The sequence below is a fragment of the Panulirus ornatus genome, chromosome 11 (genome assembly GCF_036320965.1).
Source record: "Panulirus ornatus isolate Po-2019 chromosome 11, ASM3632096v1, whole genome shotgun sequence".
Lineage (NCBI taxonomy): Eukaryota > Metazoa > Arthropoda > Malacostraca > Decapoda > Palinuridae > Panulirus > Panulirus ornatus.
The window spans coordinates 1,896,557-1,914,741 of record NC_092234.1 but is presented as its reverse complement, the minus strand read 5'-3'; the positions used below and the strand labels follow the sequence as shown (position 1 = coordinate 1,914,741).

Sequence of the window (18,185 nt, the reverse complement as noted above, 5' to 3'; positions counted from 1 at the left end):
AACTTTTATAATAAATGTAGAAACAGATGGCAACAGAACAGAAGGCATTTAAGCTCCATAACAAACGAAGCATGGATCGTGAGCATTTTACTTTTTGAATAATACTGAAACCCCTCTTTGTTGGTTTTCATAGTATCAATCATTACCAAGGTGTTAGTAAATCTACTTGAACAGAAATACCAATTGATTTTCAGAGAGACATTTTCTCCCATTCTTCGAGAGATTGGAGTGACAAGGATGAACATTACCAGTCGGCGTTTCTCCCTGAGGTGAAGATCCTTGCATTGCTCTGCTGTATTTTTTTCACACCACTCTATGAATGTTTTTGCCACATCTGTAGACAGTTTGATATTACTTGAAACTTTTAGGACATTCACAGAGATACTAAACCCTCAAAATATAATGTAACTTATTAAAGGCAATGGATTGACTTATGTACCTCTTATAACCTAGTATCTTTGGATTGTACGCAAAGTATGTACAATATATTTGTTACTAAAATGTATTGCCTTTGGAAAATATTGCATTATTTCTCTTCAGGTGTTTGAAAAATGAATAAACAAATAAAAGGTGACATCATGTATATTTTAGCTGAGGAGATTTATGATAACTTGTAAAACAAATCTGCAAAATCAGCTCCCAGTTACACCATTAAAAAGGTACAGAATGTGAGTACATACAGTTCAAAGAAGTAAAAACTGGACTGTCATATACCACAAATGTTTAATTGTATCCAAAGTAAGCTTGTGATATAAGGCATACAGCATATTGTTGCTTTTCTGTGTAATTAGTCATTCACATATGTTGTATTGATAATAATGAGAATTTGTGGTTATTCAAAAGGTATTATGCAATAGATTAAGATGTATGTCAGTGTATGAAGTTTAGTGGAAAATTATTAGTTAAAAAATTGAAGTTACTGAATATGACAATAATTAATGTAACATACAATGTGCCCAGATTGTACACATGAAGACACAGTGTAAATATAAAGTTTTATGGAAGGAGTTATTTACTGTACTCCATAGCTTTAACTTTTGTAAATATCACAGTGCTGTCTGCACATTGTCTGATGCCCATTATTGTACAGAGAATGATTGCATAAAATTTTAAACATGCTCTCTTACGTTATTTTCTACTGTATTGTATTTTTCTTATTTTTTTACAAATTACTTTTGTAATTCTATATAGTGAAAGCTAGCCTTGAAGTAGTCAAATACTATTTTCTATACAGAGGAATGTGATTTTTTTAGACGGTATCAGTAGCTGAAGGAAACTGAAACAGAAAAAGTGTGAAGTTTCCTGATGATTAATAAAGTGAAAAATCATACCCACTTAAAATCTGTTTGTAAGGCTCTATGTATTGTCATTTAGGTCCTTTGCAAATGTTCAGATTCATTACTCATATGGAAGAATAATATGTTTTGATAATATGAGTATGGACTCATGGGTAAATGAAAGAAGCTAAATTATCACTCAAGATATATGAATTACGCAAATGGCCTCATGAAAATTCAACTACAGTGCTAGATCCATCCCCAGATATATCTCAGAAATCTTCTAGTAGTGTAAGTTACAAAAAGCAAATTCTTCGTTTGGTAAGACTGCAACACTGCAAACTTCTTTGTCAATGTGCACTCGTATTGGGTATTAACAGAGAATCTGGATAAAACTGATTTAGCCAGATTTTACTGTTGGAAAAACACCTTAAATTCTGAGGTTTTTACTGTACTACTTCGTAATAATTACTTTATGTAATTATTATGTGTTACATAGTCACACTGATAAACTCCTCCAATGGTGTAAGCTCTTCAATAGATCACACATATTTTTTTCCTAGCGGTTTGAGCAGATGCATGGCAGGAAAAAGTATCCTTAGTGATGTCATTTTACTCAACCGGTCGTATAAGTGTACAACATTAGAATTCCATTAGTGGATGCATAGGACAGAACAAACACCTTCCTTGCAAAAACATAGAAGACAACAAACTCATCATCCATTGATGTGAGTTTATAATCCAACAAACTCCCACATTCTAAGAAACCAATCCAGCAAACTCTTCCACTGTTGATAGCCAGAAAGATTGTAGATTTGTTTCATAGTGTGAGTTCATGACAACAGCAATTGATTATACATTTTCTGCAACAGTCATTAGATATATTTACCATGCATTATTTATGTGTTAGTAAATTTCACATGTATTACATTACTCAGAAATACCAAACTAAAAATAAGGTTATGCTTTTTTTGTGAACCCATTCTTTTAGAGGGCTTTAGTATCTTCCAAAAAGATTCTGCCCAAAGTAAAGTTTTACTTGTGCACATGATCTACCACCAAACTCATAATGATATTCATGGACGTGTCACAGGATGACATTCCATTCTGTAAATAAAAGTATAATAAAATCAGAAAGACACAGCTTTGCTTTTCATTTAGTTAATCCAAAGTTAACTAAGTTAAGTCAAAAGTGTATCTACATTGTGCTACAAGAAATGAGTAAGATGGGTTACTTTTAAAATTGTGGTTACTGTTAACATTATACTGACAATATTTTTAGTTACAAATTAAAAATTCACACTATGGATTTTTGGAACTCCAGGTTAGGACCAAGAATTATAACTGTCTGCCCTGTAGTGAAGCTAAGGGCTATTATATAACTCTCCTGGAATGGGTTGCAACTCATCCCTTGGGAGAAGCATCATTAAGCTGAATCTGAAAAGTTGTGGGAGATGTTGCTGTTACCCAGCTTCCAGGAACTTTCCATTTCATTACACAGTATTCATCATTTTGAGAAGGTATAGCTGAAGAAGGCCAGCATAAAACTGGTAATACCCCTATAAACAGAAGATGCATGGCATGGGTATCACTCATGTGAAAGGCATAGGCCAGGTATCAACCATGTGAACAGAAAGCACATGCCATGGGTATCATTAAAATGAAAAAGCATTAACCATGTGAAAAACAGAAGGCACATAGCATGGGTATTATCCCTGTGAACAGAAGTCACAAGACACAAATATTCATTTGAGCAGAAGGCACATGACACGGGTATCATCCATCTGAACAGAAGGCAAACGAAACAGCTATCATCCATTTGAACAGAAGGCACTTGACACAGGTATCATCCATTTGAACAGAAGGCACGTGACACAGGTATCATTCGTTTGAACAGAAGGCACGTGACACAGGTATCATCCATTTGAACAGAAAGCACATGACACAGGTACCATCCATTTGAACAGAGGATGCATGACATAATATTATCCATTTGAACAGAAGGCACCTGACAGGTATCATTCATGTGAATTGAAGAAAGAATGAAAATAAGAGAGTGCTGTTTCATGTCTGGACTTTCTGAATGCTTTCTACATACTTATAAAAATGTTTTAAAAGATCTTTTAAGATATATTTTTATCTGTTCACTTGAAAGGAATCCTATGATATTGGTATATTTTAATTGTTTCTTGAACAAGAAGGTGTGTTGTTCATGCATATGTCCCTATTCAAAAAACTCATGAAGAGAATGGCACATCACCAGGGAGGAACACAGTGTAACCCCACCCCTAACAGAGGGGGATGTCTCTATCTTTTGGCTTTGCACTCCCTACCTCTTAGAATTTTTTTTATACAGCTGCTGCCCATATAGTGTATACCCGGTGCAGTCAATAAATTGTATACCCTTGCAATCCTTATTCTTGTATCATAGACTCCCATACTATATGTAAATACTCCCTTTCTATACATATATCATCTACTCTGTTATCCATATATACTTCCGTGCTACCTATATATCATGTGCTTCAGAGCTAACAATAATGTTCCTCAGGGAATCGACATTGAAAACTTCAAGACAAATGTTAAGAAACTTCTGCAATAGGTTATTGGAGTTATTTTACGAATGGATTTGTTCTTTGCGCACTTTGAGAAGATTATATATGTCAAAACGTTTTGCGAGTGTTGTGTTGGTGCTGGGGTTAAAGTTTTACCATAGATGATCACACCTACATTCCAGGCTGGACGCCATCCGATCTACTGTATGTATCTCCCGAAATTTCAAATGAAAATATATATTTGAAATATCCTGGGGAGAGAAATCAATTAAACACATTGGTAGTTAATTTTACCATTATCGTATTTAAACCATCATATATTTTGCATTTTAATTTTAAACATTAGATTAAGTCTGAAGATATTTTTCATGATATAGACCAAAATTCATATATAGCTATAGTGTATTAAGACAAGGATGACTAGGAAGCTGTTTCAATGCCTTGCATGGATATGCATTAGGCATTGCAGATAAAGTTCAATTTAGTATAACTTCCCCTAAAAAATGCCGTGGCAGGCTTGTTTTCTATGAAAGTGAAATATACTAGTTTTCTCTAAAGCTGAAATTCCTCTAATCAAGTAATTTAAGGTCATAATAAAGATTATATCATTATCAATGATATTAACTTTAGTACTGGTGATAATGACCAAAAATAATACGAATTTGATAACTTTTCAAATGTTCACGTATAATTAGATGAAAGACACGTATACAAACAAATACCTACTGCTCTATCTCTTGGCACTGGCCTCTGTCTTGTGGTACTGGCCGTATCGTGTATGGTTGAACAGGGATTCGAACCAGCGTGATGCCTGTATAGGTATTTAGTCAGTGTATGTCAGTCTCATGGACATGATGGAACACAGCGATCTGGTAAGCTCCTCAAGTCGAGCCCACAAACTAGTTGTTTGGCATCAAACTACTGATAGTCTTAAAATCATCAATGGAAACGAGAATATTTTTTCATTCTTTGATCTTGAAAATTTATAAATGAGAATTAATTAATTGATTACATCACAGTTTACAGCTCTGACTGATACTTGATCATCACAAACTGCAGATGGTAAGATTTGAGCAAAATCTCTATAAGCTCGTTTTTGTTGGAATCACTGATTACTTTCCACCGAGATTTTTTAATTCTTTGTTGTACCTTCAATATTGCTCGAGCCAGACCACTAGGCCGCCGAGCATGGCATACTCTTGCCCATCAGGGTAAGGAGGAGGGGGTGTGTCTGGAGTTATGACTGTCATTGGTAAGAATTTTAATGTGGGCGGAGTTTATGTGCCCCTTGTTTACAAATGCCAGGCCTCAATGGCCAGATACTTAATTCTAATTGGTGTTCCTGGTCAATCTACATTTTCATTGGTTTTTGGGAAAACATTATGATATTTCATGCGTCGTTACTCAGTAGTCAACAGATCTTACCAAGCAAAGACTGTTTGGCATCGGTGTCTCATTTGTTTGTGATTATTAATATTCCATAGACGATATATTCGTATTGTGAACTACGTGAGTGATATTTAACATTTACAAGTGCCAGTCGAGAACATTTTTTTGGCCAAGTCAAGAAAAATCATGAGCTTCCTCACCGTAAACAAACATAAGCATGTGAGTACAGACATTGTAGACATCAGGTGGTGCAGGAGTGTGTGTCATGGCCGGTAGTGTACGTCCAGAGAAATTACAGTTTTGTGGTATTAGAAGTGTGATGCATTTTTACTAATTTAGAAACGTCTGTTGACGTCACGATATTAATTGAAAATCATATCATTAAATTTATAATCATTAGAACCTTCCCGCAAGTATATTGTTCTCTTGAAATATTTTTCTCCGGTGGTATTGTTCATTTTCTTTTTTATCTGGTGGTTTTACAGAAGACATTCACTACCACCATAATAAGCCAGCCATACCACCCTTATCATCCAGTACAGTGGAGGCTGCACCTACTTCATGAATCTCAATCCAACGTCATGATCCAAGTCATTATATCCTTGGTAATATGTAAATTGCTGTTATAGAAAGTGCTTCAAGAATCATACATTAACATTAAGATTATGCTTATCTGTTGTTCTCTCGACAAGACTCACAAAGAGAGGCCGGAATGTATCCAGCCAGTACTGGAGGTGCTCTCGCTGGAGGTTATTAGTGGTGTGTGGGAGCCATACTGCTGGGTCAGGACGTTTGATATTCAGCCTTGACAGTATGGTTTAGAACATCGCTGCTGACCATCTTCATGTCAGGCTGGTGACCTCATCATATGCTGTTGTTAGTCATGAGAGAGTTTTGAGGAGAATTGAGCATATCTGTAGGTTAAATATCGATCGCCCAGCACAATTCCCTGGCAAACTTGTCATGGCTGTGATCGTCCTGCTGGCTGGCCGCCCACAGTGCCGGGATATTTATTTGATTTATGCCAGTAACCCTGGCAAATTTATTGTGCACGCCATGCTCATCCTGTGAGCGACAGCGCAAAAGGATTACAGGGGTTTTAAAGGGTTTGAGTCAGACCCCAGTGCCGGGAGAGACCCCCTAACACACCCGTCACACATTCACTGACTCTCGCTCATGTCTGGTGTAACTGATGGAATTGAGTAGCTCTTCCATCTTCCATAACCCTGGTGTTGTAGTGTGGACTGAGGCGACGCTGTATCGCGGAGTGAGGTGATTCTGTCGGGTGGGGTGAGGCGACGCTGTATCGTGGAGTGAGGTGATTCTGTCGGGTGGGGTGAGGCTGTGCTGTAGGGTGGGGTAAGGCGGTACTGTTGCGTGGGTTGACGCGGTGCTATAGCGTGGGGTGAGGCGGTACTGTAGGGTGGGGTGAGGCTGTGCTGTAGGGTGGGGTGAGGCGGTACTGTTGCGTGGGTTGACGCGGTGCTGTAGCGTGGGGTGAGGCGGTACTGTAGGGTGGGGTGAGGCTGTGCTGTAGGGTGGGGTGAGGCGGTACTGTTGCGTAGGTTGACGCGATGCTGTAGCGTGGGGTGAGGCGGTACCGTAGCGTGGAATGAGGTGGTGCTGTAGGGTGGGTTGAAGCGGTATTGTTGCGTGGGGTGAGGCGGTGTGTAGCGTGGGATGAGGCGGTGGTGGTCCTGTATCGTGGGGTGAGGCAATGCTGTAGCGTGGGATGAGGCGTTGCTGTATCGTGGGTTGAGGCTGTGCTGTATCGTGGGGTGAGTCGGTGCTGTATCGTGGGGTGAGTCGGTGCTGTATCGTGGGGTGAGTCGGTGCTGAATCGTGGGGTGAGAGTGCTGTAGCGTATGGTGAGGCTTTGTTGTAGCGTGGGTTGAGGTAATGCTGTAGCGTGGGGTGAGGCGATGCTGTAGCATGGTTGTGTGTGACACATGATAACAGTAAGAGTGTGTGACACGTGTGGTTAAACGAAGGAAACAGTTAGTGTGTGATGGTGATGGCGGTGCCCGCACACCTAGGGTAATGAGAGTGTTGACCCACCAACACCCATGGAGTGCCTACACCCACGGTGATGGAGTACCTACACCCACGGTTGTGGAGCACGTACACCCACGGTGGTGGAGTGCCTACACCCACGGTGATGGAGTACCTACACCCACGGTGGTGGAGCACGTACACCCACGGTGGTGGAGCACGTACACCCACGGTGGTGAAGTGCCCACGGTGGTGGAGTACCTACACCCACGGTCGTAGAGCACCTAAACTCACGGTGGTGGAGCACCTACACCCACGGTGGTGGAGTACCTATACCCACGGTGGTGGAGCACGTACACCCACGATGGTGGAGCACGTACACCCACGGTGGTGGAGCGCCTACACCCACGGTGGTGGAGCACCTACACCCACGGTGGTGGAGCACCTACAACCACGGTGGTGGAGCACCTACACCCACGGTGGTGGAACACCTACACCCACGGTGGTGGAGCACCTACATCCACGGTGGTGGAGCACCTACACCCACGGTGGTGGAGCACCTACACCCACGGTGGTGGAGCACCTACACCCACGGTGGTGGAAAGCCTACACCCAAGGTGTAGCAGCATCGTTCCATGCACCTCTGGTGTTGCAGCTTCTCACTCCAATGGAGTCTACATTTTACTGCTACTGGAAATAGCGTATCCTTGAGCAGCAGGAGCCTTTACAGATATCCATGTTTAACGCCTGGATATTTTCATAGGACAGTCGCTTGTTTACCAAATGGCGTCCTAGCAACCTACGTCTCTTCGTTGTATATCAGCTGACATATTTCTTTCTTGTGTCTCCCATGATGTGATTATTGCACGAATGTTTCATTTCCCCGTGGGCTCAGGAATATATATATATATATATATATATATATATATATATATATATATATATATATATATATATATATATATATATTCCTGAGTCCACACACACACACACACACACACACACACGTGTGTGTGTGTGTGTGTGTGTGTCCGCGAAGGGAAAGTCACCTTCAGCGAAATTGTACTATCGTCATTGATTAAAAAAGGAGTGCAGTATGGTCAAGGAGTTTCTTATTCCAAAGGACACCATAATTTATCTGCTTCTCATTGTACCGCAGCCTTGAAGCCCTAATAGAGTAGTCTTGTCGTGTTATGATTACATTTTTTTTTTTTTTTTTTTTTTTTTTTTTTTTTTTTTTTCCAAAAGAAGGAACAGAGGAGAGGTCCAGGTGAGGATATTCCCTCAAAGGCCCAGTCCTCTGTCCTTAACGCTACCTCGCTATTGCGGGAAATAGCGAATAGTATGAAAAAAAAAAAAAATATATATATATATATATATATATATATATATATATATATATATATATATATATATTTATTTATTTATTTATTTATATATATTATGGGGTCAAAAAGTAATAAAAATCTCGTACATCAGTTGGCCACATCCTGGCAACAGTGTTACCACACCACTTGACTCATCTTACCAGCTCCTAGTTTAGCCTCATTCACTTTTGATTCATAAATTGACTCAACATACACCGTTTACTCATGATTTCCGGTCCCCCTGCACCTCCCGACCTAGCCCTCCCCCTTCGTCTGGCAGTCACTACCGCAGCAGCTGGAGCAGGAGATATTGTGGTAGTGGCGGGCGCCACGTCCTCAGGATATGACGGGGTCCACCAGACACACTCACACTGACTACAGGAAAGGTATGAAGGGGCCACATGACCTACGGGTGAGGGCCACATGATCTACGGTTGAGGGCCACATGACCTACAGGTGAGGGTCACATGACCTGCGGTTGACGGCCACATGATTTACGGTGAGAGCCACATGACCTGCGGGTGACGGCCACATGATCTGCGGGTGAGAGCCACATGACCTGCGGGTGAGGGTCACATGATGTACGGGTGAGGGCCACATGTATACACTACTCTCAGCCTTGGTAATGATGACAACATGTTGTCATACTGTTTCTAAAAATATTTCTTCGCGTCCGTCATTCAGGAGAACATAACTTGTCTCTCTCCATATATAGCCAGCAGAAGGTGTGTCGTAGTGACGTGTTGCATCGTTGTGGCTCGTCTTGGGCAGAACTGATCCTCACGTTTGTTCTTGACGGAAAAAAAAGAAATTGATACAAATGTTTGAGTTCGTCTTGTAACTGATCATAGAAAACGAACATGTCTCTTGTTGACATGACTGATACTCAGGTCGAGCGATAGTTAACGTTACACAGCTGGACACCGGTCATCTGGCTGTGGCACATGACACAGCTGGACACCGGTGGTGTGGCTGTGACTGTATGAAAGGTCTGGAAAGTTACTAGAACATCGTATGGAAGGAAACAGGTAGCAAGATATATAGTGTATCTCTAACAAATATTTACATTTTCCTACTTGTTCGACGTTTCCGCTGTAGTGAAATAGCGCCAGGAACAAAAGCTCACTTCTCCTCTCTCCCTGTCGTGTATGGACGTAACCAGATCTTTCATCCATGGTCAAGAGCCACAGAGTAATTCCGTGGTTTTCCCTGACCACTTCACGTTCTGTGGTCCATGCCAACAATAGCAAGCTCTCCCCAGTATCCTAGGCCCGGTGCACGCACGCCTCGCACCCTCCTGAATGTTCTGGGCCTCGTCACCTCAGATGCTCCATCACTCCACCCTTCCACCAGCTCCGTCTTTCCTTCCTTCTTATTCCCTCCACATTTGCCACTGTGATCTTCTTTGTCTTTCTTTCTTTACTCGTCCTCAATATTTCCAGACCAATTCATCACACTCTGGTCAGCTCTCACTTAGATTCGCTTGTTGCCTCACTTCTCAATCACACTGTCAACCCTGCTCACATCACTTGTATTTATGGATTTCACTTCCGACACATCCACCAACTTCCGTTAATTTGCATTCACGACTGAAGAGTTTCATTGATACATCCCCGACGGCTCTACTGTGTCTTTAAACATATTCATCTTTCCCCAACAGAAAATTACCTCTCCTTCCACACACTCATTCCCGACCTCCCTCTCCCATCCCATGACTCACTTCAGTTCCATGGTTTGATCCGCTGCCATTTCTGCTCCCTCGTACTCAAAGCTCTCCTGTTCCTCCAGCCTCGTACTCAAAGCTCTCCTGTTCCTCCAGCCTCGTACTTAAAGCTCTCCTGTTCCTCCAGCCTCATACTCAAAGCTCTCCTGTTCCTCCAGCCTCGTACTCAAAGCTCTCCTGTTCCTCCAGCCTCGTACTCAAAGCTCTCCTGTTCCTCCAGCCTCGTACTCAAAGCTCTCCTGTTCCTCCAGCCTCATACTCAAAGCTCTCCTGTTCCTCCAGCCTCGTACTCAAAGCTCTCCTATTCCTCCAGCCTCGTACTCAAAGCTCTCCTGTTCCTCCAGCCTCATACTCAAAGCTCTCCTGTTCCTCCAGCCTCGTACTCAAAGCTCTCCTGTTCCTCCAGCCTCTTCTCTAAACGCAAACTTGGCCCATCTTAATTGGGTTCCCTCCTTTCCCTATCCTAGGGTGGGTAGAACCCGCCACATACTGAGCCACAGACCTGTGATATTGTAATAAATGTTGTGAAACTTATATATTATGAAGTAAAGGACATTTTCATAGATGATTCCTGACAAAACTTTATTAGTCAATAAATACATAGTTAGGTTAGGTTCAAAATTGTAATCTTATAATATTACATATGACTAGAGGTTAGGTTAGGTTAGGTTCAAAATTGTAATCCTATCAGAACATTACATATGACTAGAGGTTAGGTTAGGTTAGGTTCAAAATTGTAATCCTATCAGAACATTACATATGACTAGAGGTTACACTCCATGACTGAGACAGCATAGGAACATTATTGACATCATTAATAGGTCCTTATCTCAGGTAAGCACACACCCACACCCACGTCTCTACATATTGATAGGAAAGTCTACTTATTATATCTATAGTATCTTAAGGTACAGACACACACACACACACACACACACACACACACACACAGAGGGTGTGTGTGTGTGTGTGTGTGTGTGTGTACTGTTGTTAGTGTTATCCAGGCGGTTGCTGGACCTCCGGCAAGTCCTGAAGATCGTGTCTCTCGTCAATAATCGAACTGGTAATAAGAGTCATCAAGTGACCGCGTACCTGCGTTACATACCATCCGTCTGTCTGCAGCTCTTTACTTCCTACTTCACGTATCGGATCTGTACAGGAAGGAAGCCTTGTAGGGACTCCAGGCCGGTCCAAGTGTTGGGCGGAGGGCAGCCAAGCGCCCTACCTCTCGTCATAGTGGCCAAGTGTCCGGCTGACACACACGGAGTCTCGTGTAATGGCAGCACTGTCTCTGGTGTGGTGACCATCCTTGTGTCATCCTTCCTTCGCTCTCGAGGTGAGCTGCTGGTCTCCCGCTCTCGTAGCTGACTTCCAGGTTCCCTCTAACACCCCAAGTTGTCTGTGGTTCTTCATGGAAACCCGTGAGGGTCCGGGAATATTTCTATGTCTGAAAACTGACAATCATAATCCATCAGAAAAGTCATAGCTATAATTTTTTCCCAGGAACCCGCGGGTGCACGTCTGCTGGTCAGTCTTAACTTATGTTGAAGTTCTCAGATGTCATGGCGCGCCGACAGGAGCCGCAGTGCTCGTACTGCCTAGAGATATATATTCACAGCCGTCCGCAGGTGGTGATGGCGGCCCGTGGGCGTGGTCCGCAGGTGGTGATGGCGGCCCGTGGGCGTGGTCCGCAGGTGAGGTGAGGCAGGATTACTTGCCTACCCTCTGCACGTAGGTAAAGTACTCGTCCACCACGTCCACCAAGAGCAGGTCGTGCAGACACTGGTGGAACACCATGTTGCTGTAGCAGTTCAGCCTGTGGGGCAGACTTTGGTCAGCTTCACCTGGGGACGCCTCTGCCAGACGAACACACACACACACACACACACACACACACACACACACACACACACACACATACGCGACAGAACAGAAGAGTTAATATGGCGTCAGAGGGAGGAAAATTTGGAAAATGAATGTCGAAAAAAAATCATTAGAAATAGACAAGATGAGAGAGAGAGAGAGAGAGAGAGAGAGAGAGAGAGAGAGAGAGAGAGAGAGAGAGAGAGAGAGAGAGAGACGGTATGGGACCCCCCCTGCCCTCACTCCTTTTTCATTTGTACTTATAATGACCATAAAGTTGTTGTTTATCGGGTAGCAAGACAATGTTGTGACACTACTGTGATGTTCACATTGGTCATAAAACAGAAACATTTTCAATAACTTACATTAGTCAGCCTTTGTCCTGTTCTCCTCCAACATGATACATATATGGCCAACTGTCCTCCTGGTGACGCCTCCGATTGGGAGTTTAAGTCGGTTTGAGATGTTTCCTTGCCTGATCTTGCCACCCACATCCTCCCACTCAACCTCTGATGTGCCATCCATTTGTTTTCGTGGCACAGCCTCTACTGTGTACCTCCGCTGCTCCAAGTGTGTCAGGCGTAAGGTTCAGGTGGCATTACTTCCTAAAGTGGTCAGGGAGTTTGCCTCCAGGATACCTTTAGTCTTGGCCAGAATATTTCCATTCAGAGCCACACTTGTCCCTCCCTCGTGGAAGCACCACATCTCTAAAGCATTTGATAAGGTGTGGCATAAGCCTTTGCTGCATCGACTAACTTCTTGTGGCCCCTCTACTTATCTTTCTTCTTAAAAGCAAAGCTTCGTCCTGGGCCGTTGCCTTGCAGTTGCAGTTGGTGGAGCGACTTCTCTCACTTCATCAGCAGTGGTGTTCCTCAGGGGTTCTGTTCTGTCACTTGTTGTTTTTCTGCTGCACATAGATGATATCTCTCTTCCATTCCTAACCCTCTCATGCTTATGATTCCATTTCACCAACTTGAGCTCATCTGCCGTCTCCTCCTCCATACTCGCTCTTCTCGTAATGAACGTATTTCCTCTGTCATGTCGAACGTGTGCAACATCTTGGGTTGGGGAAGCAGTGATTTCGTGAAATTTAAGTGCCAAAACACGATTTCTTGCCATGACTGTGTCTACGTGATAACAGCGGAGTTTATACATGAGATAACGTAAACATGTTTGGCATAACTATGTCCTCTACTTCATCCTGAGAACCCCTCATAATCAACTCGGCTTCCCAAGAGGTAAGTCTTGTGTAAGTGCCGTAGTTATTCTTCTTGTAAGCAGCTGTATCACGTATACAATCATATCATTTGCCCAAGATAGAATATTGTTCATCGATGAAGACTGCTCCTCCTCTGCCTGGGTCACACCACCAGTGTTCTCTGCTGCAGGCATTGCCACTCTCCAACCACACCTCCAACATGTCGAGTGCCGCAACCATGCACACTTCTCTTTCTTGTGCTGGTGTTGTTTTAGCCACTACGGTCGTGAGCTGTCTGTATTGGTCCTTGCCACCGAGGCTTCATCCTGAGGCACACATGAAGCTGCTGCTTCTCATAGTCTGTGTGTGGAAGCCGGCCGCTCGAGGGTTGACCGCTATGGTACCTTCTTTCCTCGAACATCTCTGCCACACATTTCTCTGCCATCTTTCGTGTTTACCTCCTTTCATAACCATTGCCTCAACTCTACCAATACAATGATTATTTTCTACATTATTTTTCTTTTGTTGGTATTCTATACCCGACATGGCCTAAATGAGAAACTGTATTGCCGTACTACGTCACTCGATCTAATAGAGGAAAAATTATTGGAAGTAAAGTAAATATGCGTGTAAGATAAAAGGGAAAACTAGTTAGAAGATATCAAGACTTAGTGTAACCAAGATACAAAATAATGGTTGCTTAACATGATTGAGATATATATGTATGTATGTATGTATGTATGTATATATGTATGTATGTATGTATGTATATATGTATGTATGTATGTATGGTGTGGTGTGCCAGTCGCAGTGAAGATAATCAAAATATTGTGTCAGAGCGAAGAAGAGGAATGAGAATCCGGTAAAGATAACAGTGAGACGAGTCTCATGTGGTGTGTTGTGGTGTGGTGTTGTGTGGTGTGGTGTGGTGTTGTGTGGTGTGGTGTGTTGTGGTGTGGTGTTGTGTGGTGTTGTGTGGTGTGGTGTGGTGTTGTGTGGTGTGGTGTGGTGTGGTGTGGTGTGGTGGAGGGTCCTCACCTGCATTCGGTGCCCACGTTCGACTTGCGGTACAAGTTGTAGCAGTCGTCACACACCGTGTCCAGCTTCAGGAAGAGCGCCCGGTCGTACACTCCCTTACACGTCTCGTCGAACGCTGTTCTCTTCTCGACGCCAGATTCGAGACCCAGGGGAGTGGACGAGGACGACGAAGACATGGACGACAGAAGCTTCTCTAGGCGGACGAGGCCGCTGGACGAGCGACCTGTTACACCGGACGACATGAGGACCATCGTCACCACCACGACCTTGGCCAGCCACATCTGTAGGCAGGTGTAAGGTCAGCTGACGACTGGTCCCCTGACCGAGGTACTAACACACTGGTGTATCTCTTACCCCGTGGTGGTGGTGGTGGGGGTACTAACACAATGGTGATTGGTCCCACGACGAATTACTAACACCAGTTACTGTTCCTCCGACGGAGAGAGAGAGAGAGAGAGAGAGAGAGAGAGAGAGAGGTCATTCCTACAAATGAAGTAGTTGTTAACACTCGGTGTGTGTCTGCAGCATTGGAGACAAGTGTGTGGACCGTTCCCACTGGAGTGAGTCTGGTCACCTGGTGTTCTCTGCAGTAGTAAGCCAACCGTGTGGCCAGGCAGGAGAAAAATTGTGGAATCTACTGAATCAAGTTAACATAATGACATGTATTACCATGTGAATTATAAGAAGCCTTAGATCCTGAGTGTGGATTTTGTGTGGACATAGAACTCCTGTACATAGGGAGGTCTTCCTCCTCGAGATTGACGTACAGTCTTGCTTGAACCTTGTGTCACCGTGCAGCAACATATGATCATCTGTAGGAAGTGTACCAATATTGTAGATGGTGCACATGCAACACCACCTATGTTGCAGGTGGTGCACAGCAACGCCACCTATGTTGCAGGTGGTGCACATGCAACACCACCAATAGTTTATTGTTTAAAAGAAGCATTACTGATCCCCTGGTGTCACTGCACTCAGTCTCTCCCAACCACTGACTGACTCTCACAATATTGAGGTACAGACCACAGCTGGCTACGTACCTGGAAGGTAGATTGCCATTAAGAATGTCTGTCATTACCATCATGGAATGGATACAATCATACCTGCCCTGTGTACTGGTGGGTGGTGTCAGAACATACCTACCCTGTGTACTGGTGGGTGGTGTCAGAACATACCTACCCTGTGTACTGGTGGGTGGTGTCAGAACATACCTACCCTGTGTACTGGTGGGTGGTGTCAGAACATACCTACCCTGTGTACTGGTGGGTGGTGTCAGAACTAAAACATATGATAATCAAAAATTCACTTGATATTTTTAAGGATCTTTCAGCATTTTGTAAATTTTAGTTTAAGTTTTACTTCGAAGTGAAACTAAAAGACAAATAATTGTTGACATTTACCGTGGTGTAGGTTGCCATGAAGTAGAGATGAGTGATAGCAAACACTGGGGTGTGCCACACACTTGTCTCCTGCGCCTTATTCAGCAGAGATGCGCGTCGGTGGGCAGGGTACTGTGTACTGAGTGTACCATCATCTGCTTCGCTTTATATAGTGTCAGTCGCAGCTCCAGCTGCCGCGTCCTCCTCTGTCGTATGTAGTAGCAGAAGCTGTACCTGTTGTAACCACAGCTGGAGGATCTTGGTGACAACAGCTTTGGGGATTTTGATGATATTGGAAGCTTAATTCGCGTTAGGTTGTAGTGGGTTGACGTGGGTGTGTGGAATTGTATGGGAAAGAAAATACACTAATGAGACTTAGGTTGGCAGATGGGTGTGTGTCGGGAATTGCTACATCATCTACCCCGTATATGAGGTCAGTCTAGTATGATGGATTGACGGGAAACATATTTTAGCAAGAGTAGGAGGAGGGAGGAGTAGAGTGTAATGAATGTAGTGATGTGTGTGTGTGTGTGTGTGTGTGTGTGTGTGTGTGTGTGTGTGTGTGTGTGTGGTAGCCTCATGTGTGGTGCAGGAGTCAGACGTTGAGGGGAAGGCCTGGTGACCAGCAGGTGAACTGTGCACATTGGTGGAGGTGATGATAACGTTACGTGATCACAGATTGGCATTGTGTTGCTGGCGCATTGTTACATGGAAAGTCGTCGACACACGTGTGGCACGGTGATGCACAGCACCACAGCACGGCACAGAGCCACGTGTGGCACGGCTGATGCACAGCACCACAGCACGGCACAGAGCCACGTGTGGCACGGCTGATGCACAGCACCACAGCACGGCACAGAGCCACGTGTGGCACGGCTGATGCACAGGATCACAGCACGGCACAGAGCCACGTGTGGCACGGCTGATGCACAGCATCACAGCACGGCACAGTCATGCCGGGCAGGAAGACAAGTTTGGCTGACACATCTTTTAAAATCAGAAATTTTATTATTATTATTGTTATTATTATTATTGTTATTATTATTATTGTTATTATTATTATTGTTATTATTATTGTTATTATTATTATTATTATTATTTTTTGCTTTGTCAAAAAAAAAAAAAATTCGTGGTGCAGGCAGGAGCCAGGCCTAGGATCAAAGACGATAGATAGCTGAAGGAGAGAGAGATAAGGATCAGCCAATCATATGATAAGTTTAGAGGAGAACCAGACATGAAGAATGGAGAGGTTAGGTTAGCGTTAGGAAGGTGTGGCCAGGTAAAGACTTGACAAGTTTGGCGATGGAGGAAAGAAGCAGCGGTCCTGACGCCCACAACAAGACGAGACTCCCCTGCTGGCTGAGTATGACACTGTCTGCTGAAGTGTTCACTCAGTATGTGGCAAGGTACTCTGACCAGAGTCTCCTCTGGTTCGTGTGTGTGTATGTGTGTGTGTATGTGTTTGTATGTGTGTGTGTATGTGTTTGTATGTGTGTATGTGTGTGTGTATGTGTGTATGTGTTTGTATGTGTGTATGTGTGTGTGTATGTGTTTGTATGTGTGTGTGTGTTGCTTAGATGGTGGTTATACAGGTGTGTGTTGATGAGGTGGGGGCAGGGTGTTGGGTGTGAGGTGGGGGCAGGGTGTGTGGTGTGAGGTGGGGGCAGGGTGTGGGGTGGGGGCAGGGTGTGGGGTGTGAGGTGGGGGCAGGGTGTGAGGTGGGGGCAGGGTGTGGGGTGGGGGCAGGGTGTGAGGTGGGGGCAGGGTGTGGGGTGGGGGCAGGGTGTGAGGTGGGGGCAGGGTGTGGGGTGGGGGCAGGGTGTGAGATGGGGGCAGGGTGTGGGGTGGGGGCAGGGTGTGGGGTGGGGGCAGGGTGTGAGGTGGGGGCAGGGTGTGGGGTGGGGGCAGGGTGTGAGGTGGGGGCAGGGTGTGAGGTGGGGGCAGGGTGTGGGGTGGGGACAGGGTGTGAGGTGGGGGCAGGGTGTGAGGTGGGGGCAGGGTGTGAGGTGGGGGCAGGGTGTGGGGTGGGGGCAGGGTGTGGGGTGGGGGCAGGGTGTGGGGTGGGGGCAGGGTGTGGGGTGGGGGCAGGGTGTGGGGTGGGGGCAGGGTGTGAGGTGGGGGCAGGGTGTGAGGTGGGGGCAGGGTGTGGGGTGGGGGCAGGGTGTGAGGTGGGGGCAGGGTGTGAGGTGGGGGCAGGGTGTGGGGTGGGGGCAGGGTGTGGGGTGGGGGCAGGGTGTGAGGTGGGGGCAGGATGTGAGGTGTGAGGTGGTTGAGTGTGTATGATGTATGGGGGAGGGGAAGGGGGGGGTAACGTACGTATCTAGTACATGTGTGATTATTATGTAAGATCGTAGGACGGGAAGCAGATTTGTAGGGGGTTGAAGTGAGGATGTATTCCTGGGTT

At 44.6% G+C, this 18,185-nt stretch overlaps 3 protein-coding genes across 6 annotated transcripts in view; 2 read left to right on the top strand and 1 right to left on the bottom strand.

Moving 5' to 3' along the window:
* Nucleotides 1-2,418, top strand: part of LOC139751181 (uncharacterized) — a 39,251-nt gene extending 36,833 nt beyond the window's left edge. For both annotated transcript variants that reach the window (XM_071666308.1, XM_071666309.1), the window contains exon 7: nt 195-2,418. In XM_071666308.1, coding sequence (XP_071522409.1) covers nt 195-273 — 79 coding nt within the window. In that variant the 3' untranslated portion in view covers nt 274-2,418. The remainder of the gene's footprint in view (nt 1-194) is intronic.
* Nucleotides 2,419-5,256: 2,838 nt separating this feature from the next.
* The window catches only part of LOC139751179 (uncharacterized), a 129,099-nt gene continuing 116,170 nt past the window's right edge, over nt 5,257-18,185 (top strand). For 2 of the 3 annotated variants that reach the window (XM_071666304.1, XM_071666302.1), the window contains exon 1: nt 5,257-5,440. The gene's annotated coding sequence lies outside the window, so the exon portion shown is untranslated. The remainder of the gene's footprint in view (nt 5,441-18,185) is intronic. The other variant, XR_011713294.1, reaches the window with a different exon arrangement.
* On the bottom strand, nt 11,275-15,916 carry LOC139751176 (crustacean hyperglycemic hormone B-like). Its single transcript, XM_071666299.1, has 3 exons — nt 15,803-15,916; nt 14,403-14,683; nt 11,275-12,119 (listed from the first exon to the last, which is right to left on the bottom strand). Exons 1-3 carry the CDS (start codon nt 15,818-15,820, stop codon nt 12,014-12,016), a joined length of 405 nt encoding a protein of 134 aa, XP_071522400.1. The 5' UTR covers nt 15,821-15,916; the 3' UTR covers nt 11,275-12,013.

Coding starts and splice junctions, on each gene's coding strand:
- LOC139751176 (XM_071666299.1), bottom strand. Junction 12,120..14,402: donor AACGTGGGCACCGAATGCAG/GTGAGGACCCTC, acceptor TCTGCCCCACAG/GCTGAACTGCTACAGCAACA.